Source organism: Rhinoderma darwinii, chromosome 9 (genome assembly GCF_050947455.1).
Source record: "Rhinoderma darwinii isolate aRhiDar2 chromosome 9, aRhiDar2.hap1, whole genome shotgun sequence".
Lineage (NCBI taxonomy): Eukaryota > Metazoa > Chordata > Amphibia > Anura > Rhinodermatidae > Rhinoderma > Rhinoderma darwinii.
This window is the reverse complement of record NC_134695.1, coordinates 65361827-65387799: the sequence shown is the minus strand read 5'-3', so window position 1 is coordinate 65387799 and position 25973 is coordinate 65361827. Positions and strand designations below refer to the sequence as shown.

At 42.9% G+C, this 25973-nt stretch overlaps 1 protein-coding gene across 2 annotated transcripts in view; it reads right to left on the bottom strand.

Annotated features, from left to right (window-relative positions):
* The window catches only part of LDLRAD3 (low density lipoprotein receptor class A domain containing 3), a 126837-nt gene that overhangs the window by 74093 nt on the left and 26771 nt on the right, over positions 1 to 25973 (bottom strand). Inside the window, exons 2-4 of one of the 2 annotated variants that reach the window (XM_075838019.1) lie at positions 16797 to 16940; positions 11390 to 11431; positions 2107 to 2232 (exon numbers count right to left, since the gene is read on the bottom strand). In XM_075838019.1, coding sequence (XP_075694134.1) covers positions 2107 to 2232; positions 11390 to 11431; positions 16797 to 16940 — 312 coding nt within the window. The remainder of the gene's footprint in view (positions 1 to 2106; positions 2233 to 11389; positions 11432 to 16796; positions 16941 to 25973) is intronic. The other variant, XM_075838020.1, reaches the window with a different exon arrangement.

Below are 25973 nucleotides of genomic sequence, written 5' to 3'. Positions count from 1 at the left end.
TAGTAGTTATATTCTTGTATATAGGGGGCAGTATTATAGTATATATATTCTTGTATATAGGAGCAGTATTATAGTAGTTATATTCTTGTATATAGGAGCAGTATTATAGTAGTTATATTCTTGTATATAGGGGGCAGTATTATAGTAGTTATATTCTTGTATATAGGGCAGTATTATAGTAGTTATATTCTTGTATATAGGGGCAGTATTATAGTAGATATATTCTTGTATATAGGAGCAGTATTATAGTAGTTATATTCTTGTATATAGGGGGCAGTATTATAGTAGTTATATTCTTGTATATAGGGCAGTATTATAGTAGTTATATTCTTGTATATAGAGGCAGTATTATAGTAGTTATATTCTTGTATATAGGGGCAGTATTATAGTAGTTATATTCTTGTATATAGGAGCAGTATTATAGTAGTTATATTCTTGTATACAGGGGGCAGTATTATAGTAGTTATATTCTTGAATATAGGGGACAGTATTATAGTAGTTATATTCTTGTACATAGGGGGCAGTATTATAGTAGTTATATTCTTGTACATAGGGGGCAGTATTATAGTAGTTATATTCTTGTATATAGGGAGCAGTATTATAGTAGTTATATTCTTGTATATAGGGAGCAGTATTATAGTAGTTATATTCTTGTATATAGGGGCAGTATTATAGTAGTTCTATTCTTGTACATAGGGGCAGTATTATAGTAGTTATATTCTTGTATATAGGGGCTGTATTATAGTAGTTATATTCTTGTACATAGGGGCAGTAATATAGTAGTCGTATTCCTGTATATAGGGGCAGTATTATAGTAGTTATATTCTTGTATATAGGGGGTAGTATTATAGTTGTTATATTCTTGTATACAGGGGGTAGTATTATAGTAGTTATATTCTTGTATATAGGGGCAGTATTATAGTAGTTATATTCTTGTATATAGGGGACAGTATTATAGTAGTTATATTCTTGTATATAGCGGGCAGTTTTATAGTAGTTATACTCTTGTATATAGGAGCAGTATTATAGTAGTTATATTCCTGTATATAGGAGCAGTATTATAGTAGTTATATTCTTGTATATAGGGGGCAGTATTATAGTAGTTATATTCTTGTATATAGGGGCAGTATTATAGTAGTTATATTCTTGTATATAGAAGTATTATAGTAGTTATATTCTTGCATATAGGAGCTGTATTATAGTAGTTATATTCTTGTATATAGGAGCAGTATTATAGTAGTTATATTCTTGTATATAGGGAGCAGTATTCTAGTAGTTATATTCTTGTATATAGAAGCAGTATTATAGTAGTTATATTCTTGTATATAGGGGGTAGTATTATAGTAGTTATATTCTTGTATATAGGGAGCAGTATTATAGTAGTTATATTCTTGTATATAGGAGCAGTATTATAGCAGTTATATTCTTGTATATAGGGGGCAGTATTATAGTAGTTATATTCTTGTATATAGGAGGCAGTATTATAGTAGTTATATTCTTGTATATAGGGAGCAGTATTATAGTAGTTATATTCTTGTATATAGGGAGCAGTATTATAGTAGTTATATTCTTGTGTATAGGGGCAGTATTATAGTAGTTATATTCTTGTATATAGCAGCAGTATTATAGTAGTTATTTTCTTGAATATAGGGGGCAGTATTATAGTAGTTATATTCTTGTATATAGGGGGCAGTATTATAGAAGTTATATTCTTGTATATAGGGGCAGTATTATAGTAGTTACATTCTTGCCTATCAGTATTTAGTGTTGATGTCGTAAAGATAGTCTAGCGAGTTTCTTGGGAAGACAGACGAAAAAATGAGAAGTTACACGTTCCCTTCCCTGGATAGTGTTAAAATGTATTACCCTACAGGATACAACAAAAATCATGGATGAAAGCACAGGGCAATACCAATATAAAACCTGTGCTGCATCCCGAGGCATGATGATGCCGCAATATTGAGAATAATGTCAGAATTTTTTATGTTAACATCTAAATGGACTGGAGTTGCCATATAACGGCTTTGCATTATGGCGTTTATATCTTAAATGTAATGTATCGTTTGCCGTTATTCATTCAATGAAAGTAACATCAGAATCACTCACTGCAGTTCTCCTCGTCGCTCCCGTCAGGACAATCCTCAAATCCATTACACTGGAAGCGTCCGATGATGCAGTAGATCCCACTGGCACAGGGGAAGAACTTTGGGCCACATTTAGATTTGGCTTTAGCTGGAATGGATAAAGAAGACAACAGGTTCAAACTTTGGATACTGCTATGGACTGTGGTCCAGCTCAGTCAGCTAATTCTATTTATTTAATTGCATCTAATTCACAATGGAAAAAAAAAAATATAGATATAGCTACCCAATGAGCAACTATGGCTGTGGTGACCACGTTGAAGATCATCAGTTACCTGGCCGAAATACTGAAGGGACCCAGATGACATCATGCAGTGATTGGACCGAACACATCTTGACACCAACTCTATGATAAAGGCAGATCTGGTGGGATAATATCATCCACACTGTGCTCGGATAAGATCAAGACGATGAAAACAGGATGTGGTCAAACTTATTCATGACGGCATCCATCAAAGAAAGTCGAAATTCAGTTAAGAAATTTCTACAATATGGATATTCAGATTGATATGCAAATAAACAGCAGATTGAACCACCTCCCCGTCTTATCCTTCCCAGCAGCAGGTTGAGATAATCCACTGCTAAACCGACCATTCGTTTTTCTTGAACTCACAAATATTCGATTAGACCATTACTTTGGTATCTGTGGAAGATGCACTAAGGCGAAGTTCACACTGAGTTTATGGTCTCCGCTTGACGAATAGCCTACTACGCAATTTCATACCTTATTTTTTGTGGTAAATAAACATATACCAGCCAGATGGAGGCCAGAAGGACACTCTTTTGGCCTCCATATGGCAATGAACACCTATGGATACGTTTAGCGTGTACGTCTGGAAGTTTTCCCAGCGTACACGCTAAATTTGCGGCAAAAAGCATGATGTAAGTGGGGCCTTACTCACATGTGGGTTTCAAACCATTTGGAGACACTTCTTGTCTAGTGTCCAGGAACACTTTCTTGTTGGAGATGCCACTGGAGTAAGGGTAGGAGCTCATTCATATACATTACAAGGCAGCCATGCTAAGTTCCCGGCAGATGGTCCAAAAGTCCACAGGCTTTAATGTCCCTTTGGATAGGAACGACAGTCGCTATATATAAGTCCATGTCCCCACCCAGCATGCTTTTAAAAGTATATCTTCACTTATGAAGCACACCGGCTCTCCGGTCCGAAGTTAAAAAACTGATGGTTCGGCAGCACCCGCACCTGCAAAGCTCCTATGTAGTTGAGGCTTTGGCATCTGACGGCTGCCTGAACACCTGGCCCGACTTGCCTACTCTGCAGGGTCTCCCAATGTTAGTTTTAAACTTTGGGCCGTGAGGGCCTCCAAATACATAGAAGCATGAAAAAAGTTATGCATGTCCGTTGTACACCATGACACCCCCAACACTGGGCAATGGACACGACCATGTAGGAATGGGTTTGTGTGTTGTCACCTGTCAAGCAGGCAGTGCTCGCTAATGGAAAATCATCCATACCAGGACTCATAGACCGATCTGTATGGTCATTATTCTAGTCCGTATAGCAGACAGTATGGACAAGGATATAGAAAATCCCACAAATCCCCTGCAGCCACAGTCCCTGAGATCAGCGCCCAGGGCTATTATTTATAGCAAGATCTAGAGCCACTTTAATAGTCTAGACAAACTATATGCAATTTTCATAATGGCGCTCCTGCAAAGTATAATTGTGGCGTGCCGATGTGATTATTCAGCAATTACGATAATATCATCTTCTGTAGATTATTACGGTATTGAAAGGACTTCTTTAATACATGCAGAATAAATTTAAGGAAATGAGAAGCTAAAGTCAGCATGAGAAAAATGAAATGATGTTACAGGTATGAATTATTATACCTGGCAGAAAGGAAAGCGGTGGAAAGAAATACGAGTCTTACAGATTAAACAAGAGCAATTATATGGCACAATAGTGAAGGAGCGCAGAGCCGAATTATCATATCTCTATTTCAATGTCATTGTTCCTCTGGTGAATAATCTTTACTAGCTTCTCTGAATTGTATACTGTCGATTGATCCAAACTTATAAACCCAAACCGAAAATGTAGTCAGAAGAGAAAAAGTCATTTACTTTTTTGATTTGATACGAGCCGGTCACTCCAGACGGACCTAAAACCATCTGGAGACAAACCATGCCTTGTATACACTGCGGCCAATATGCTTGGAATTTGCTGCCAGTATCTCACTTTTTGGGTTACTCTCTGTTAACTATAAAAAAATATTGTAGAGGTCGAGCCAAATTGGCTCCTGGAAGGGTCCAACTGGCCCCCAAATTCTACGATACTTTGAAATGGGACCATGGAACCTAATGTATGACACGAAGCAGGGATGGATGAAATACTGGAGACCACCTTACTTTTTTTTTTGTCCCCGCGATCAGAACTTTTTTACACCTCAACAAATGTTGGTCAGTAGAAAAACATCCCAAAATTCATCACCGCGCTAAATATGTGCAGCCCGTTCCAAATCCTGATCCAGCCATTGGTTGATGCAAGCAGGGTCAGACTGACCCAGCAGTTTACCAGAGGATCCTTCGGTGGGTTCAAGCTCTGACATAATAATGGGCACCAAAGGTTCAGCAGGAGACAACACAATTTGGAGCCGATTTGGAGCCAAACACCTGCCACTAGGGTCTATTTCTTATGGGCTGATCGACAAATAAAAAATTAGACATTATTCGCATAACGTTTAGTTCCGACGTTTACACTGAACGTAAAAGCCCTGACGAATGCCACACTAGGTCATTCATAGGCCCCCAATGCCAAAAACAACGGTGGCCAAATGTATAGGCTTCGCTTTCCATAACTGTAAAAAGGTAAAAAATATAATTTAAAAGAAAAAAAAAAGTATACGGATGCTCGGCAGATGCCAAGAAGACACTGTTTGGCACCCGTCGGGTCTATAAGGATTTATGGACCAGTTCAGTGTAAACGTGAACACACAGCCAAATATGTCCTGCATGTAAAATTATAAAAAGTTCACAATGCAATTAAAAAAGTGGATGAGGGGTGGACCCTCAGAACCATTTCTTCTAGTGGTCCCGAAGAATCCCAGTCCAATACTGATGGCCTGATAAACTTGAGCTCCTTGAACTAATAGATATTTTTCTAGTCTTGAACCAGTTCATGGTCAGTGACTTCATGTCGACTGCAGCAAAAATTTCGTATTTTTGGGACCCAGCATGGCTTTCTGAGACGTTCTGCTTCATGCTCCTCACTGCTCGAATATACGTAGCTCTGCATGTGTCTGGTTAAACACCACAAAAATTTTGAGTGCTCTCTGTTTTTGTGAAAACTCAAACCAACTCCCCTTACTCCAAGAATGATTCCATGTTCAAATCCACTCTCATTATAGATGATCTACCATACAGAAGTGGTGCACACATGGACGTGTCTCACCAACACGGACAACTGATGAGAGAACTGCCTGGTTAACGTGACAGACGGCTTGCGTAGGGACTAAGGGTCCTCTTACACGGCCCGACGTGGGCCATGTAAACGAGTGCCCATCAACGAGACAGAACGTTGATCGGCGCTCGTTTGATCCCTTCACAAGTAGCAATTATTCGGGACGAGCGCTCGTTACTACGATCGCTCGTCCTCATACATTTCTATCATGCCGACAGCGATAATATTTTCTGCTGCATAAACGATGCGATCAGCCGATGAACGAGCGTTTGCTCATTCATCGGCTGATCGTTGCCCTGGGGAAAATATCGGGAACGAGTGTTCGCAAACCCTCGTTTGCCCGATAATTGGTCCATGTAAAAGGCCTGAACGGTTCTATTTCAGGTCACAAAAACATCAGATCACCACAGCGGTTGTCCAACATTTAATTTTTCAAATCAATGGCCGTCCATTTAGTGCATGGATCTGCTGGGGCCGCAGGGTGGATCTACGTTCTGGTACATAGAGAAGGGTCCGAAGCACTGGGGTCCTGTATGACATTCATATGCCCGAATAGGCTATAGGAACTGGGGTTGTCCTTGTTGCTACCTATGAAGGAGACCGAGATGCTGCAAAAACAGATGAATAGAAAAATTAATCTTTTAAGAGAATGATGAAGTCGGTGGATATTTCCCTGCAATCTATACATAGTTTACATCATGGGGCAGGATATAAACGCTATACGTCCAATGCTACGTTTCATAGTTTGCAATATTTTGCATAGAAGTGATTCTGACAAACAGTGGGAACCTGAGAAAGAGTGAAAGCTTCCTTTAAATTCATCAGAATAGGTAATTCAGAGCCATAAAGGGATGAAAGTTACTGACTGCTCGCATAAAAGCACAGCTGGCGAACTGGCAGAAAGGGAAGCAAAATCTTCAGCCTCTGCAGCCTCGCAGAGCAATGTGTCAGCGCAGTTCAGCGTGATATCTCATGGATATAGAGGCCAGAACTCAAATAATCAGCTCCAATATCTGTGATCCCGGCTACACAGATTTTAAAGTAATCCGTAGAAAGTTTCTCGCATTTTTCGGCTTGTCGTTCAGCGGACTCTTAAAGGGCATGTGACATCAGAGAACGACCTGTTGTTTGAATCAAGTATTTATGTCAAATATATATTTTTTAAGACTCTTTGGTATGTCATTACCTATATTAAAAAACAATGCTAAAATCTTGCAGTTTTCAGTCTGGCCACTGAACTTCACAATAGACTGACCCTTCCTGTTCTGTAGGGATCATTTCTCAGCAGTCATCTCATTATCATCACAGGCAGGATTAAACGGACAGGTAACACCTATATATAGATAACACAGGATCCACCATCCATAATAGACAGACCCTTCCGGTTCTGTACAGATCACTTCTCAGCAGTCATCTCATTATCATCACAGGCAGGATTACAATAAAGGGTAACAACTATATATAGATAAAACAGTATCCACAATTGATAATAAGTGATGTACAGGGCTCCCCTCCTATCCCTTCCTGCATAATGACCTCTGCACAGGTCACAGAGAATGCCCGAAACACTCCCTCTTAGAAGTCAATGGGTCCCCTCCTGTTCATAGGTTCCGATGGTCCATGTGGTTACTGTAAAACATATATCTAACAGCAGCCCAGGCAAGATGGCAGCCCCCATAATAATGCACAGAAAATAGAATTAAAAAAATCTATCAAAAAAATAAAATAAAAAAATAGAAAAAAATAACTGTTTTACGATCTGATTTTATTGAAAAATATAGGCATTTACATTCCCTTTAAATACATTTGTCATGAAGATGGCCTCTGCAACGGATCATCAAGATTTAAAGGCATCACATCTAGACAACCCCTTTCCATGTGCCCTATTATTAAGGTATGTGATAATCATAAAAGGGGGTCCCCATTCAGGACCCTTTATTAATTAAAAATGGGAGCGTCTCCCACTCTGGTGGACTCGACGTGATCACACATTTCATGGCCACCCATGTATTTCAATGGCCTATGTGCGGTCACCCACAGTTTCCCCTGGCGATAACAGTTAATTGCTGGGCATTTAGGGTCTATTCAAATGTGGCAGAATTGTTGCAGAAGAAATTTCTGCCAATGTCCCATTCATCTGAATGGAGCTGCAGAAACAAGATGGAACGGAATTTCCATCACAGAAATTTTCTGCGAAAAATCTGCCACATTTTCATCCCCCCTTTAGCAGCCGGACCTGCGGAAATCCTTTAATGGTCAGGTCGGGTGTATTCCTGATGTATCGAGCCCTTCAAATTGATGGGCACAAGGAGGTAGCCCTGGGCTAAGTAGAGACTGACTACAGCATTCTTTACCCGAAGCCTTAAAAACCTGTAAAGCCGGAGGAGAGTCCCACTCCTGCTGGCGGTCCCTGCTGGTATCCTCTGGTCACGGCCGCTGTGTCTTTAGTGCGCGTGCTCTGGCCGTCTCTTAAAAGGGTCAGTGCACGCAAAATTTAAACTCAGCCATCCAATCCCTGTTGCCCCCAGGACTACTTAAGGCTCCTCCACTATCCACCAGGTGCCTGAGGAACATTGGAACAACATAGTGTTATCTAGCAAAGGGTCCTGTATGCATCTGATTCCAGTCCTCGAGTGCTATCTGTGGTCAGCCTGTATCCGGTTATCCACTACCAGCCTGTATCCAGTCCGCTATTGCCATCGGTCATCGGCCTGTATCCGGTTATCCACTACTAGCCTGTATCCAGTCCGCTATTGCTATCGGTCATCGGCCTATGTATCCGGTTATCCACTACCAGCCTGTATCCAGTCCGCTATTGATATCGGTCATCAGCCTGTATCTGGTTATCCACTACCAGCCTGTATCCAGTCCGCTATTGATATAGGTCATCAGCCTGTATCCGGTTATCCACTACTAGACTGTTTCCAGTCCGCTATTGCCATCGTCATCAGCCTGTATCCGGTTATCCACTACCAGCCTGTATCCAGTCCGCTATTGCTATCGGTCATCAGCCTGTATCTGGTTATCCACTACCAGCCTGAATCCAGTCCGCCTTTGCAGTCCGCTGGCGGTGTCCTGCTACCCACTACCTGCCTGTGTCCAGCTTTCTCTTATCAGCTTCCATTCTTCAAGGTACCATCTGCCAGTGCCTGTTTGGCCAGCTGCTACTCCACCGGACCACCTCAAGACGTAGCGACATGGTAGCCTCCCCGCAGCGAAGACCAGATACCTGTATAGGGGTTAAAGGGTGAAGACCGGGGAGGCTACTCAGAGAACGCCCTTAGGGACGACCCAAAGCCAAACAGATGGAGTAGCCCAATGGGTTCACAAACCTGCCGGTCAAAACAAAACCCTTCCTCGTGATCACTACTTTACCTCCGTGTGTACGTGCGATGCTGGAAGCTTCAGGTTTGGTTCTCCTTTAAGAATCTCAAGAGGGTATTACCACCGGATAAGAAAAATGTAGCCGCCTGCAGGTCGTTGATATCTATATATATCTCCAGAAATAATTTGCGCTAGTACAAGGTACCTCACTTACTGAGGCAAATCTGAACCTGTCAGTCCCATCATGTTACTGAGCGCGTCGTATGCCGGGGATGCGTTCAGTGAAGAGAATCAGGAGTGACAGGGTGCCGAGCTCTGTTCTCACAAATGTTATCAGCATCCCGACTTCATCCGGGAGAATTTACTTGTCTGAATTCAATCAGATATTATGAGAGTCTGACTTTTACTTTCTTTCAAAGCCAACAGCGGAGGCTCGGGTAGAAGTTATTTTTTTTGTGGGCCCTTTAAATAAAGGAAAACAATCCCATAATGGTGTTAAAGTGACGTAACGCACACATGAACGGGATCCAGCGGGGGGGATTTTTTTCCGTTAAAGCTGCCAATACGTACTAGATGAAAAATCATTGCATTTCAATTGAATGTGAAAGTTTTTCATGACCGTTGACACCATGTGTGTACGGTGTGATTGGCCGATTACGACTGATCGCTTATATCTGTGCTCGGGCGCACTTTAGTTTTTCACCACCGTATTAATGTCCTCATTTTGCCAGTTTACTCTTGCACGTTGCTGATCGGATTATTCTGATGTCCGATTGACCGGTAGCATGGTGGCAGATTGTAATCTAATGTCTACGGCCAGCTACAATGGGCAGTCCCATCAGGATAAACCCTGTCCATGTACCCTATTAGGACATAAGTCATATAGGGAATGATCACCCCGCTTGGCACTACCCTCTATGAGCCAGAGCAGATTCATCTGGATGGCTGCCATGTAATACTACAAATGTCTGGACTGGCAAAATCATCTTTTTGCCATGGATCTCGGGAGCTCTGTGGCAATAAGATGATTTCTGCGGCGACTCATATTAAAGGGGTTGTCAGTACTGAAACTACCGCTTTCAGGCTAATGCTACATGGCGATATATGGCGACCCGTGAGCGAGTGACCTCAATGTGACTATTGCAAAAAAGGTCAGCCCTGAGGTCACACAACAGATTCATCAACGGAAAATTTTTTGATGCGGATCCACATTTTTACCGCATTAAAATCAATGGCGATCCTCACGGAAACAGACGATGCAAAAGTGTCACGAATAAGATCTGTCGGCAGAGAATTTTTTTGGACAAATAGAAAAATAAAATAAAAAGGAGAGCTCCGCGTGCACCTGGACAACCTGGATATTTCATGGTCTCACATGTTGGCAGGGGTCATGTTACGCTGCACCATGTGGCACGACACGGGTCTGGGAATGCTCATAAATCATCTGCCATGTGTTCTCCTAATGTGCTGACCTTGTGACGAGACCCCCCCCCCCCCCAGTCCATGTAACCTAATAAATAACAACAACTTCCTGACACGAGGACTTTCTCTAGGATGGTGATGATTTAGCAGCCCCATGTATCAGCGGTCACATGTGTGGTGGCGACAGGAGGGTACGGGAGCAGGCAGGAAACCGGGGATATGACATTAACCGTGCACACGTCATTGAGGCAGCCATTTTGTTGGTGTCCATTGACTCGAACTTGTGGGTACGGCACATTTCACTGAACGAGACGAGAAATTTTCCATGAGGGGATTAAAGTGTAACTAAACTTTTAAAAACGTTTGACGTATCAGAAGTTTTGATCGGTGGGGGTCTGAGCACTGAGACCCCCACCGATCGCTAAAACGAAGCGGCAGAAGTACTCGGGTGAGCGCTGCGTCACCTAGTGTCTGATCGCCTTTCCTCAGAGCGGTGTACGGGTTCAATAGAAAGTCTGGACACCGCTTCGGATTAAAGCCAATCATAAACTAAGGAGCACAGCGCTTACCCGAGCGTTTATGCCGCTTTGCTTTGGCGATCGGTGGGGGTCTCAGTGGTTGGACTCCCACCGATCATAACTTCTGACATGTCAAAAGTTTTTCAAAAGCTTAGTTACACTTTAAAAGATGTCCAATAGATTTAAAGGGGTTGTCTCCCGCTCTGGCGGATCTTTCCATGTATTACAAGGACGGCCATTCATTCACTGGCCACCATATAATGCTATATTTCCCCTGCAGTTTATCAATGTGGGGGGGGGGGGGGAGTGAATTAGGGGCTTTATACAAAAAGGGGTTGTCTTTGTGTATGGCGGCACTCATTGCTCCTTGCAGCTCTGTAGTACGGAGCCACGTAGACCATGTGCTGCCACGCGATAGTCCGCAGGGTGGCCTTCATATGATATGCTTGAAAAAATGGCTGCCTCCTGGCTCCTGTGACGATGATAACACCGAGTACTAAACACATGGACTATGGCTGCATGCAATGTACTGATCCGTCTAGAACATCCATGATGGAGTTACCTGTCCGCAGGGACGCAGGTCTTCTTATTTTTACGTACTTGTCTGATGTAAAGTAAAAAAAAAAAAAAGGAAAGAGACAAGGGTCACATCAATAACACAGACCCATATAACGGCTAATCAAACAGTAAGACGTTGTGCTGGTAAAAACAGTAAAATTCCGATAATCCGGCATTAATGGGATCTGGTAGTTACCAAATCGTCAAATATTCTGGATTATTGAAGGGTCATAGAAAAGTGCATAAAACTTCCGCTAGAAATCTGTCGGAAGATAAAAATCTGCTGCAATCAATTTCTAGAAGAATCTGATCATTGCTTTTCCCTCTCACGCGTCTGTCGTCTTGTGCCGAGAACCAACCGTGGAAAGATTTTACATGAAAGTTTATACAGTGAGTTATAACAGTGACCTGTAACCTGCGGCTCTCCAGCTGTGGTGATACTACAACCCTCAGCATGCCATGACAGCCACAGACTAGTCAAGCCATGCTGGGAGTTTTTCCACAGGTTATAGATGGATTTCTATCTTACAAAGAGTGGATTACTAAATGCAGCTCTGGATGTGACTGGAGTACGAGATCGGTTGTAATTTAGGATTATTTGTAGGGGAAACATATATGAATAGAACTAGGAGTTTATGGATTCATTTCGGTTATAAGTCGGGTGAGTCAGTGGCTGCGACTTTACCACTGGGGAGTCACAAATCTTAACCCATCGTATACGTGCGGAATTAAGAGAATGATATTAGGAATATGCGCTGTGGGTGGACGAATATAATTCACTTTAAATTGCTACTGAGAACACAAATGGAGTAGAGGCATTTATAGAAATTTATATTCTATGGGAATTTTTGCTACAGTTTTGGAAAATAAAAATCTGAATTTTAAAAATGGTAATAAACGTAACATTTATCATTAGAACTATAGGCCTGATTTAAAGAGGACCCGTCACCTCTCCTGACATGTCTATTTTAGAAAATACTTGTATTCCCCATTAAAAAAAATCTAATCTGCAACATCTTTTTATTTTTTAGAACTTTGAAGTGTTGTTCCTCTGTTATTCCTCTTGAAAATGTATAAATTTGACAACTGGATGTCACCATTCCCCTTGTCAATAGGACATGTCTCGGTACACTCTGAAACGGTCAAATTAGTGCTGACAGTCTCAGACGGTGTAGGAACATGCCCTATTTAAACGGGAATGATAATGGCAGTTGTCACATTTTTTTACACATTTCCAGGATGAATAACAGAGGAATAGTACAACGGAGCGTTCGAAGAGAAAATGCGCCAAAATTTTTATTTTACGGGGTAATGCAATCATTTACTAAAACACATATGCCAGGAGATCTCCTTCAAACAGTTTATCAGTGGGGGTGCCAGGACTCGGACCCCCACCAATTGAATATTGATAGGATAGGCCATCAATTTTAAGGAACCGGAAACCCCCTTTAATCACTACCTTTATGAGAAGGTGCACAACAGGGAAACATTGAGCAGAGTAAAGGTTCTCAGGCTGAATTCTTCACATTTTCCTGCCGTCTCAGTATCTGGACAGAGCATGCTCTGCTGTGCTGCATTGGGGGAGTTGTAGTGCTTATCATAGAGCGTTCGCAAACAAATTCTACACCAACCACAGCTCATGAGAGAAACGCAATACTGGATCTCAGCTGAGTGATTAGAGATGTATTTGTCAGCAGAGTGGTAACTGATTCCATGTGGCAGGAAGAAGAATTTTGAATGCAGCTTTGGTTGCGACAGGTGTATAAGACACAATGGGGAAGATTTGTCAAAACTGGTGTGACCAATTAGATTCCAGATCTCATTTTACAGGGGATCTTGGATGGGCAATCATTCAGCCAACAGCTATCAACCTTGTAGTGCGCATGTTTGGCCCGACTGGCTGCAGAAATCCATTTTCTTTAAAAGGCAGAGCATTGTTTGTTTTGTTTTTTAAAAATCTGTAACTGCCCCCCATGGTGCCTTTGGGCGATGGCATAATCCGCTCATCCCATCTTTGGACAAACAGCATTAGCAAAGTGAAGACTCACAAACCAGTAGAAGGCCATAGCGGGATTATACTGAACCATTTAGGATTTTACTGACAGTCCCTTGTTAACAGCTTTGGGTGTAAGCGCTTCATTTGCCTCATACCCTCTGGTCTGGAGAGAATAGGCTTTGATACAGGACTGTCATTATTGAATGTCCCTGTGCAGTAACAGATTATTTGTGAAAGGAGCCGTCTAGGAAGTCTCTCCGTCTAGGAAAGAACCACAAAATGATACAAGGGGAGATGAGAACAGCTTTACCTAAAGAAAGCCTAAGACAGCGGTCGATGCGTGCATGTATACAGTATATAGGTATTTGCAAGGTTCATTTATAGGACGAAGGGCTTTGGGGAAGCATGAAATGAAATGCAAAATGCAGACAAGGGTGCAGTACTGCTCTTGGCCAGCAGAGGTAGCAAAGGCACATAAGTATTTCCAACTGCAACCTGATCGGAGGCTCCTGAGCTTAGTACGGAGACACGAGTGGAAAAAATGTACAACTACTCAATAAATCCTATCTTCCAGGAAATCATCCAAGGCGATGGGACCCTCTGGTGAAAGGTCTTTCTGGATTAAAGGGGTTTGCCGGATTTCCGAAAATACATTTCACGTTTCTAACATACGTTGCAATTCAATTCCTCATTTATTTTCAACACCTCTGCTTGTACCATGTGAGCGCAGAGATTTTTGACAGCTAAATAGATCAGCAGTACAAATCTCTCTTTTGTCCTGTTTGTTACAAAGTATCAGTGCAGGTAAAATGTATCAGTCTGGAGTTCAGGCTATTTAGCCTAGAGAATTATCTAGGCTGGATGCAATTGTAGCAAACTCTCAGCTACGAGAAGTATTAGGTTTAAATTACTTTTCGTCTGGATGGAAACATTGGTTTCATTCACCGACAGCAAGTAGATCTTAATAAAATGGAGGAATTAAAAAACAAACGGGGAAACTTATTAAGACTGATTAAGACTGGCATTTCATACGCCAGTCCTAATATACTGATCGCTGGGGTAAGATGTGCCTAATTTATTAAGAAGCGCCAGAGAGTAAAATCTATGGCACCTACGAGCTGATGTAGACTTGTGCAATAATTTACGCCAGTTGCTGGCATAAACTCTACTAACTTTGTTGCACCGCCCTGCCCCCTCCACTAAGCTCCACACACTTTCAGAAAATACCCTTTAACTACACCGAAACCAAATCAGGATAGGATAGACCAAGTACATAAGTCACAGAGGATTGTCTAGACTGGATACAAATGTAACAAACTCTCAGCTGTGAGAAAAGTTAGGTGCAGGAATAATATACTTATGGTTTAGGAATCGCTCCTTTCATCAGAGACGGATAACAGAGTAGGGCAGAAACAAGGACATTAAATTCGACACCATTCTTTTGCAAATCTGTCAACGGTATACAGGTTGCTGTTTACAGCAGTCTGTATTCATAAAATATCCCGTGACTACTGCTGGGCTGACTGGGATTTTTCCGCTCTATTATCCTAATACCTCATCTCACACAATATCAATAATAGAAGTATTATATAAGATCCTCTAATACACAAGCATAGGTTCTCCAATAACGTAGCAAATGAGAATGAATAGATTAGGGAACGGCTTAGGCTACAATTCCCTATTCTACTTTTATGGCTTCAGAAATGACCAGAAACCTGGCAGCAACCTCTGAATCCTCGTAGCTCCCCCATCTATCCCGCAGCAAACAGAGGAGATTGTAATAACCACGTGTTGGGGAATTGTCATTTAAGCAATTTTCTGATATTTTCTAGTGCCTGAAAACTGAGGCTACACCATAAAGGGGATGTCCAGTTTGGAAAACCCATTTTTTTATACCCTATAATAAAATTCTGAGTTAATAGAGGGGGGTCCTCTCTACAGGATTCTCATCTCTTGGCCGGTGTGGAGGGCGGATACCAAGAGTGTCTCCCTCTCTGGAGGACCTGTCCTGTCCTGCATTACACACACAAAACATTGATATGAATCAGAACTGTGTAATGCTTAATTTCTCCTGTGGTGGCGCAGCAGGGAAATTGAACACTTACTGCCAGGCTTCCTCCACAGTTCACAGCTGATCGCTGGGAGTGACAGCAGGAGGACAAATTGTGATCAGCTTATTGTCAAGGATCCCTTCTAACAAATAGGGATGGGCCAAAGCGGAAAACCCCTTTAATGTATGACGTCCCATTGCAATGTTCAGCCGCCACCAGTAACAGTTATGTCGCCTTGCATGTGATTTTCCCTGCTCTACTGTACAGACAGTATCTATAGGATGTGATCTGATACAATGTGATGTTTAATAACAATATAACGTAACCTCTGCTCTCCAGTTACACTTGCTGTCCCTCCATGGAAACATTCCTTCTTTTCCAGATAAAATGTTTACAAGCCTTAAAGTCACGGAACAGGTTTACTTTCTGACACCTGCCTAATGAAATTGCATACGTCTGATATCCTGGGTCTTATATTATACACGTCATGCCCTGTTCACACCGCATGCGTCGTACAGTCATTTAAAGGGGTTGTGCAGTTCAGAAAACCTTCTTTCACATGCCCTATTATGGAATTTGGGGTTAATAGAAGGGGGTCCTCTGTTCAGGATCATCTCTTGGCCAGAGTGGAGAGTAGTTATAAAGAGCGTCTCTCTCTGGAGGACCTGTCCTGTATCAGATATAAATAGGAACAGTGTAATGCTTACTTTCCCCTGTGGTGGAGCTGTTGAGAAATTAGCACTGTGAGATTTCCCTGCAGATCCGAGATGATTGCTGGGGCTCCCAGGGAGAGGCTTTGTGATTTGCTTATTGTTAAGGGAAATAGCAAAGCATTCTGGCCTCCATAGAGAACAACATCAAATATACTGCAATATTCTTCTCTGCCCTAAAGACTAGTGGCAGCTTCTGGAACTTTACCATTGTACTCTATAGATGGGTGCCATAAAAATGGGTAGTGCTTTATTTGCCCCTAATTACATGTCTTCAATTAACATCCATGCTCAGACCAATCTGTCCTCAGCCAGGCAGAGTGGTGGTACATGATGCATTTAGGTTATACCTGCCAGTGCAGAGAAGAGATGGCAGAGACAGACACATAAAACCCGCACATGTTGGAAATGGGGGACCTGGTGAAATAAAAGTTATGGGGGCCCAATACTTCATGCAAAGCTGAAAAATCAGAACACAGGACATCAACCAACCATTCTTGTAACATTTTGTCCCGGTTTATCTGGTGTAGGATAAATAGAGGCAGTCCCTCTAAATAAAAAGCAAACAATACTCTCGTAACCAGTGTTACCTTAGTGGGGTAGTTATGTGACATAATGTGAAATAAAGAAGCGAAATGAGGAAGTTAAACTTACGACACTCTTTTTCATCGCTCTCGTCGAAACAGTCGGGTACCCCATCGCATTGCCAGCTGCCCGGAATACAGTCCCCGCTGCTGCACATGAAATTCCCAGGGATGTTACATCTTGTGCCGTTGCTCCCAGGTATCAGCTGCGCTTCTGCAAGACAACGGAGGAGACAAACGTATCAGGCAAATGTGTCACGAGCGACAAGAGCCGCCATTGCAGGGCATCAAATCCTAAATCATTCCGAAACCAAAAGGGAAGTACAGTGTTATACAGAAACCTAAGCACCGATATTATGGTCACACTGCAGGCTGACGGGCTGTGGGTCAGTAATGGTCCCCAAATGTGGAAGGATTGGACAATAATATACAGAAGAAAGATTAGCCAAGTTTTTTTTTCTTTTCCAACCATAATGTTTTAGGACCGTTAGAGGGGATAGGCCATAATATATTCATCAATGTGGTCCAATCGTGGGAACCCCGACCGATCCCGAGAATGCACCTAGAAGTCACAATAACTCCCATTCATTCCGACTGATTATTTTCAAGAGAAAACAGCTCCTGATTTTCAGACGTTTTTTGTGCCACTCGCGATTTTCGCTGCGTTTTTTATGGCCATTTTTGGAGCTTTTTTCAATAGAGTCTATGGAAAACGGCTCCAAAAACATCCCAAGAAGTGTCCTGCACTTCTTTTTCGCAGCCTTTTTTTTACGTGTAAAAAAACGCCGCGAAACAGAACGTAGTTTTCCCATTGAAAACAATGGGCAGTTGTTTGGAGGCGTTCGGCTTTCCGATTTTTCGGTAGTTTTTCGGGCGTTTACGGCCCGAAAAACGGACGAAAATAGGTCGTGTGAACATACCCTAAGACTCTCTCTTTGTCTTTGTTCACACCTGTGTCGTGGCTTTCATTTATAACAGAAGCCATGAAGCACTGCTGGATCCGTTGCACAATAGATACTAGTGGTGCCTGATGGACCCCATTGTCTTGCAATGGGGGCTGACGCGTTCCGCCGAGGTGTATGCCATTTTGACGGGAAAAATAGCGTTGCATGCATCGCTATTTTTCCCATTAAATTTGATGGAATCTGCGAAAGAGGCTCTAGATGTGAACATAGCCTTAGTTGATACCTCCTTGTATTGATACTCTGCATCTTTTAGTTAGGGCCTTGTTGTGCTGAAACACAGCCTATATGGCGCCACAGAATAAGGGTATGTTCACACGGCCTATTTACGGACGCAATTCGGGCGTTTTTGCCCCGAATTACGTCCGAAAATAGCGCCTCAACAGCGCTGACAAACATCTGCCCATTGAAAGCAATGGGCAGACGTTTGTCTGTTCACACGAGGCGTAATTTACGCACCGCTGTCAAAAGACGGCGCGTAAATAGACGCCCGCGCCAAAGAAGTGACCTGTCACTTCTTTGGCCGTAATTGGAGCCGTTATTCATTGACTCCAATGAATAGCAGCGCTAATTACGCCCGTAATGGACGCGGCGTTCAAGCGCCTGCACATGCCGTTACGGCTGAAATTACGGGAATGTTTTCAGGCTGAAACATCCCACGTAATTTCAGCCGTAACGGACGCCCTCGTGTGAACATACCCTTACAAGAACACAAAAATAAAAAATTCAAGCTAATGAGTCAATGAGTTAAATAAAATGCAAAAAAGTTGGAAAATTTTCTTCCGGATCGAACTGGATAAAAATGGATTCCATACAACCTAACTACTAAAATATGTACCAATCACAATGTTTTAGTTTAGACTCCCAAACAGTGGAGGGCAGTGTTATAAAAAAAAAAAAAGTTCATGGGAGAAAAGGTCATTGTTCATTTTTCTTATTGGCCAGGATGATGTCATCAATAGGAAACGACTACAAAAAATGAATAAATTATATATATATATTTGAGAAAAAAGACTTTATAGCCAGAGACACTGAATTCAGTGCAGACCATAACAGAAATTCACATTGCATATTTCTGTACATTATCGTTGTGACAGCTGCTACCTTAGTACTCCCTACTACAAAGTTCCCCCGAGGCTTTTACCTACTTTTCCTAGTGAGGAGAAGCCATGTATTCAGACACACAGCTCCTTGTAAGTAGGTCGCGTTATGTAAACTTGGAACGCTGTGGGTTGTTGGCACCTTCTGGAGAACGTCAGAAACGTCTTCGCCAACCAGAAAGTTGCAAAACATATTGTAGACTGGCGTAGGACACAGCACGGCCGCAATACTAAAATGCTTGATTACAGAGCATCAAAATGCTTGTGGTCACCATTGGAGACTCTAAAAATATATTTTCCCGAATATTCAATTTCTTATAAAAGACCAAAAATTGTAGCTCATTGGTTTTTCCATTAGGTGGGATCCTAAAAGGCCCATCATTGCTTTATTATGCCCATGTTAGTGAACCATTGTCCAGGGAATTCCTGTATGCTTCAAATAGATGTGAATATAGATCGCAAATAAAACATTGCAAAGTTTTTCAAGCTCCACTACGTTCTAAAGGCTGAAAATTGTGGAGAAAAAAAATCCAAGCAAACAAAATTAAAATTGAAAGGAGATTTTTACAATGTAATCCTAAAATGTCAGGAGGGCACATTAGAGGTGGCAGAGATTCTTTACATTTCTGGAAATGAGAGATGACCAAGTACGTGTAGCCACCTGGAAATTATGGAATCCTCTGGGTGGTCAACTAAGGTTGGTGTTGATTTCCCGCTCCAATAAAACCCTCTCTGGTGTCCTGTGAAGTTGCGATTCCATGTCCGATCCATGCCAGGGAGTTCTGCCATGATTTAACAGATTATATTTATAATATAATCATTTCTTTATACAGCCCGGCAGACCATGATGCTGCCCAGTGCGGCCATTTAGTGGGCCAGGTGCGGGGTAGCCCACTAGGAGAAGCTCAGAGATCTCAAGATTGTAGGATCCCAGGTAAGATTTGGAGAAGGGGGTGAAAAATTGGCCTAGCTTGGGGAAAACCTGGTGCCCTCCAGTTGTGCGCTGTTTTAGAGTGCCCTCTGTGCTGTCCCAAAATGGCTGCAGCACTTCTTAGACTACGAGTCTGAGACACTCCCACTGTTCTCACATTGGCCGGAGCTTCTCATGTGAGCAGTTCTATCCAATCCGTGACCAGACGGAGTGTCTTAGACTCAGTCGGAGTAGCACTGCAGCCATTTTGAGACAACCCAGAGGGGACCCTAAAAGGACAGATCCATGGCAGAAATGGGTAACTGGAGGCTACCAGGTAATATTACCCCATATACACCATCATATTTATAATTTAATCCTGAGACCGGAGGGTCGCTTTAACATAGAACAAAAGGTTTTGCCCAACCTAGGCCAATTTTTCATCCCCCTCAACTCTTATCCGGGATCTTACAATCTTGAGATCGGAGGTTCTCCTAGTGGGTTACCCCACACATGGCCCATTCATTGGCCGCATGGGGCAGCGTCATGATCTGCTTGGCTGTATAAATAAATGCTCACATAAATCATGGCAGAACTCCCTGGCATGGACCGGACGTTGGATCCCAACATCACAGGACACCAGAAAGGTTTTTGTTGGGGCACGAAATCAACACCAACCAAATTTGATATGGGCTCTTTCCTCATAGCCCCATTACTCTGGTAAGTGAGCATGTTGTATACAGAATTCAGACCATCTCTACAATACATTTTACTCTGTATGCTGCGGAAATGTTCATTGCAGATTGTCTTTGTAAGGTCTGTTTATCCTTTCCAAGTAACCATTAACGGTTCTGGTTTGTTGTTGCTTGTTTTTTTCATTAAATGAATGTAACGTCTCTTGTGCGGTGTTTTAAAGTACGGCTTGAATGGCTTCCAGGATTTCTGAAGCCACAGGGTGAGATGTTGGGCTTAGAGCCAACCTCAGAGACTATAATCTTAAGGATTTGTATTTCCTCAGAGGGCAAGGCAAAATTTCAGGTCATTCGATTCCCTCCTTGTAAAGTGCACTTTGCGCTTCAATCTGTGATGATCTCAGCTATCATCATTGAACTAAAAGGCTCTTATTACTACACACAAGGCTCTGTAATGGACGTCTCCATTGTATACAGGCACCTGAAAAGCATTAAAAATACTACACACTTGGTGGGGGTCGTCCTTGGTAGAGGACACAAGTTCAGGTTCCTACATGGATCCTGCAGGCAAGTCCTATATACAGCTTTAAAGGGTGGCCATAGATGACTAAATATACACAACCATGAGTAATAACCAGCAGGTTGCGGACCCACTGTTATACTCAACTGGTTTGACTTTAGTCAATCAGCAGTTACGACACTATTCAGTGAAAGCGCAACTTGATTGCAGGGAGATATTCCAAATTATGCTGTTTTTAGGCGCATAAGGAACTGGGCGAATCCAAATTGTTCGTGAACCTTTAGAGCGATAAAGGCCTGATGTAATACAACCGTCAACGCATATATTAAGAAACCTAAGAAGGTCCATTGCCGGAGTCCTGAATGGCCAAGTTACTTTTGAACAAGGCCCGGCCAAATAAATGGATAAGTATTCTACCTGCAGACCCACTTGGTACCCCTTGATTTTCATATCTTTCCAATGCTACAGAAATACCCTCTAGGCTTAGGTTTCCTCCTGAGGACCACATCGAGGAGGAACTACAAAAACGGCAATGAAATAGGGAAAAGGCATTATGTCAATGGGGTTTCTGTGACCAAAGTGGCCAATCACCTAGACTTTTTTCTTCTCCTATTACTTATAATGCTCAACACAAGAACGTTGCACAACTTTTAAGGCAATGATGTGACTTCCATGTGTATCCCCCCCTGCCCTTTTCATGCGATATGTCCATTATACTGGGAAAGACATGTTGTAAACCCTTGGCAGCTGCTGCATCACAGTGGCTTCCATTTGATTCCAATGTGTAACTTTAACCATTCTGAGATGCAAAGCTTACAAAGACTTTTACAAAGTCAGATTTTCCAAGCGATAAATTTGCAAAAAAAAAAACAACGATTTGGCAATTCCCATACAAGACTGCCATGAGCCCACCCCCCTCCACAATGATTGTTCCTCGGCTGTATTTGTTCCTGCAGTCTTGCAGCTGTACAAGTTAAACCTCAGGAAACTTTTCAGAAAAAATGATAGGAATGAGGATTCCTCACGGTCCACAGGATATGAGACATATTGCCTCCAAGAATAAATGGCTTCTCGGTGAAATGACGTTTTCTCTTGCCTTTTTTATGAAGTCGTGCAAAAGGATGACACATTGAAACCAAATGAAGCTTAAATGATGATGTGCACGCCTCATTTCCTAATTATCGCTGCACATTAATAACACTATGATATGAGATAAGATAGCAAATTTCATTTCACATGCCACAGCCGGTGGGCCCTCCGGTGTGCTGTTCGTGACCTACAGGGCAGCCATCCCATTGTAAGCGGGAGGCAGTGAACTTTCTTCTGTTCTTCTTTCTCTTCCATTCCAATGATTTCTCTGGACACAAAGGAACCATTAACTGCTCAGATAAAATAAATAGCGCCATTACTTTTCTAAACATCGGCTAAAAACTCCTCTTTCCAAATGCCAGAGCCCCGTCAGTAGGGTACAACACAGGCTGAGATCCCCATAGAGGTCTGAACAATTCATAAGTCATACAATGCAGCATTTTCCGAATACCTTTATAATCTATAAGTTTCCCTAAAAGAAAAACAGGCAAGTGAGTCTCATCACACCTTCTGACAGGTGTTTTAAAGCCAATCATGTGCTCCCACAAAGCCAATCATGTGCTCCCACAAAGCCAATCAGCGGAGAGATAAACTCTGCTTAAAATACAGCACATATAATCCTAAAAAGATCAACCCTCCTCCCCAAATCACCAGAAAGTATCATTTCTATTATCTTCTAACAAGTTGTTACAGAGGATCTGTCAGCTCTCCTGTGTGGTGTAGTATAGAGGATCGGTCAGCTCTCCTGTGTGGTGTAGTATAGAGGAGCTGTCAGCTTTCCTGTGTGGTGTAGTATAGAGGAGCTGTCAGCTCTCCTGTGTGGTGTAGTATAGAGGAGCTGTCGGCTCTCCTGTGTGGTGTAGTATAGAGGATCTGTCAGCTCTCCTGTGTGGTGTAGGATAGAGGAGCTGTCAGCTCTCCTGTGTGGTGTAGTATAGAGGATCTGTCAGCTCTCCTATGTGGTGTAGTATAGAGGAGCTGTCAGTTCTCCTATGTGGTGTAGTATAGAGGAGCTGTCGGCTCTCCTGTGTGGTGTAGTATAGAGGATCTGTCAGCTCTCCTGTGTGGTGAGGTATAGAGGATCTGTCAGCTCTCCTGTATGGTGTAGTATAGAGGATCTGTCAGTTCTCCTGTGTGGTGTAGTATAGAGGAGCGGTCAGCTCTCCTGTATGGTATAGTATAGAGGATCTGTCAGCTCTCCTGTGTGGTGTAGTATAGAGGATCTGTCAGCTCTCCTGTGTGGTGTAGTATAGAGGATCTGTCAGCTCTCCTGTGTGGTGTAGTATAGAGGATCTGTCAGCTCTCCTGTGTGATGTAGTATAGAGGAGCTGTCAGCTTTCCTGTGTGGTGTAGTATAGAGGAGCAGTCGGCTCTCCTGTGTGGTGTAGTATAGAGGATCTGTCAGCTCTCCTGTGTGGTGTAGTATAGAGGAGCTGTCAGCTCTCCTGTGTGGTGTAGTATAGAGGAGCTGTCGGCTCTCCTGTGTGGTGTAGTATAGAGGATCTGTCAGCTCTCCTGTGTGGTGAGGTATAGAGGATCTGTCAGCTCTCCTGTATGGTGTAGTATAGAGGATCTGTCAGTTCTCCTGTGTGGTGTAGTATAGAGGAGCGGTCAGCTCTCCTGTATGGTATAGTATAGAGGATCTGTCAGCTCTCCTGTGTGGTGTAGTATAGAGGATCTGTCAGCTCTCCTGTGTGGTGTAGTATAGAGGAGCTGTCAGCTCTCCTGTGTGGTGTAGTATAGAGGAGCTGTCAGCTCTCCTGTGTGGTGTAGTATAGAGGAGGTGTGAGCTCTCCTGTATGGTGTAGTATAGAGGATCTGTCAGCTCTCCTGTGTGGTGTAGTATAGAGGATCGGTCAGCTCTCCTGTGTGGTGTAGTATAGAGGAGCGGTCAGCTCTCCTGTGTGGTGTAGTATAGAGGAGCGGTCAGCTCTCCTGTGTGGTGTAGTATAGAGGAGCGGTCAGCTCTCCTGTGTGGTGTAGTATAGAGGAGCGGTCAGCTCTCCTGTGTGGTGTAGTATAGAGGAGCGGTCAGCTCTCCTTTGTGGTATAGTATAGAGGAGCTGTCAGCTCTCGTGGGTGGTGTAGTATAGAGGAGCTGTCAGCTCTCCTGTGTGTAGTATAGAGGAGCTGTCAGTTCTCCGGTGTGGTGTAGTATAGAGGAGCTGTCAGCTCTGCTGTGTGGAGTAGTATAGAGGATCTGTCAGCTCTCCTGTGTGGTGTAGTATAGAGGATCTGTCAGTTCTCCTGTGTGGTGTAGTATAGAGGATCTGTCAGCTCCCCTGTGTGGTGTAGTATAGAGGATCTGTCAGTTCTCCTGTGTGGTGTAGTATAGAGGATCTGTCAGCTCTGCTGTGTGGTGTAGTATAGAGGATCTGTCAGCTCTCCTGTGTGGTGTAGTATAGAGGAGCGGTCAGCTCTCCTGTGTGGTGTAGTATAGAGGATCTGTCAGCTCTCCTGTGTGGTGTAGTATAGAGGATCTGTCAGCTCTCCTGTGTGGTGTAGTATAGAGGATCTGTCAGCTCTCCTGTGTGGTGTAGTATAGAGGATCTGTCAGCTCTCCTGTGTGGTGTAGTATAGAGGATCTGTCAGCTCTCCTGTGTGGTGTAGTATAGAGGAGCGGTCAGCTCTCCTGTATGGTGTAGTATAGAGGAGCTGTCAGCTCTCCTGTGTGGTGTAGTATAGAGGATCTGTCCGCTCTCCTGTGTGGTGTAGTATAGAGGAGCGGTCAGCTCTCCTGTATGGTGTAGTATAGAGGAGCGGTCAGCTCTCCTGTGTGGTGTAGTATAGAGGAGATGTCAACTCTCTTGACATGTCTATTTTAGTATTTCCCATGAATTAAACAATTCTGGTACATCTTTTCTTAGAGCTCTGCATTGTGCTGCTCCTCATTTATACATTTTCAGGAGGAATAATAAAGTTAAAGAGGCTCTGTCACCAGATTCTCAAACCCCTATCTCCTTTTGCATGTGATCGGCGCTGCAATGTAGATAACAGCAAAGTTTTTTGTTTTTTAAAAACGTTCATTTTTGGACAAGTTATGAGCTATTTTATATATATATGCAAATGAGCTTTGAAATGGACAACTGGGCGTTTTTTTTTCGTTATGTCCAACTGGGCGTGTATTGTGTTTTTAACTGGGCGTGTTTATGTGTATGACGCAGACCAATCAGTGACCAGTCAGCGTCATACACTCCTCAACATCTGCACGCTCCTCCCCTGAAATATTCTGTGCTGCTGTGAACTCTGCTCTTACCATTACGTAGCTCTCAGTCTGTTACCTCTCCTCCACTCTTGTCCTCAATAACACCTTCACATGATTGGCAAGTCACCACCCCGCACAAGATCCGCACGCTCATCTCCTGAAATACTCTGTGCTGCCTTAAACTCTGTGGACAGGTCAGGATCCTGTTTTTTTAAAATGCTGCTGGGGAACCCGCTCGATCCACTATATAAGGCTGCGCCTCCATCCTCTTCTGCCCCAGTCACTTATTCCCAAGCACTGTAAACTTTCAGATTGGTTGCGCTGTGAATATTCGGAGAACGTGATTGGTTTATGTGCAGGGTAATGAACATACAGACAAGCAGTAGAAGACTGACTAAGGGCTGAGCATTTCATTGAATTCAGTCTTCTACTGCTTGTCTGTATGTTCATTACCCTGCACATAAACCAATCACGTTCTCCGAATATTCACAGCGCAACCAATCTGAAAGTTTACAGTGCTTGGGAAATAAGTGACTGGGGCAGAAGAGGATGGAGGCGCAGCCTTTTATAGTGGATCGAGCGGGTTCCCCAGCAGCATTTAAAAAAAACAGGACCCTGACCTGTCCACAGAGTTTAAGGCAGCATAGAGTATTTCAGGAGATGAGCGTGCGGATCTTGTGCGGGGTGGTGACTTGCCAATCATGTGAAGGTGTTATTGAGGACAGGAGTGGAGGAGAGGTAACAGACTGAGAGCTACGTAATGGTAAGA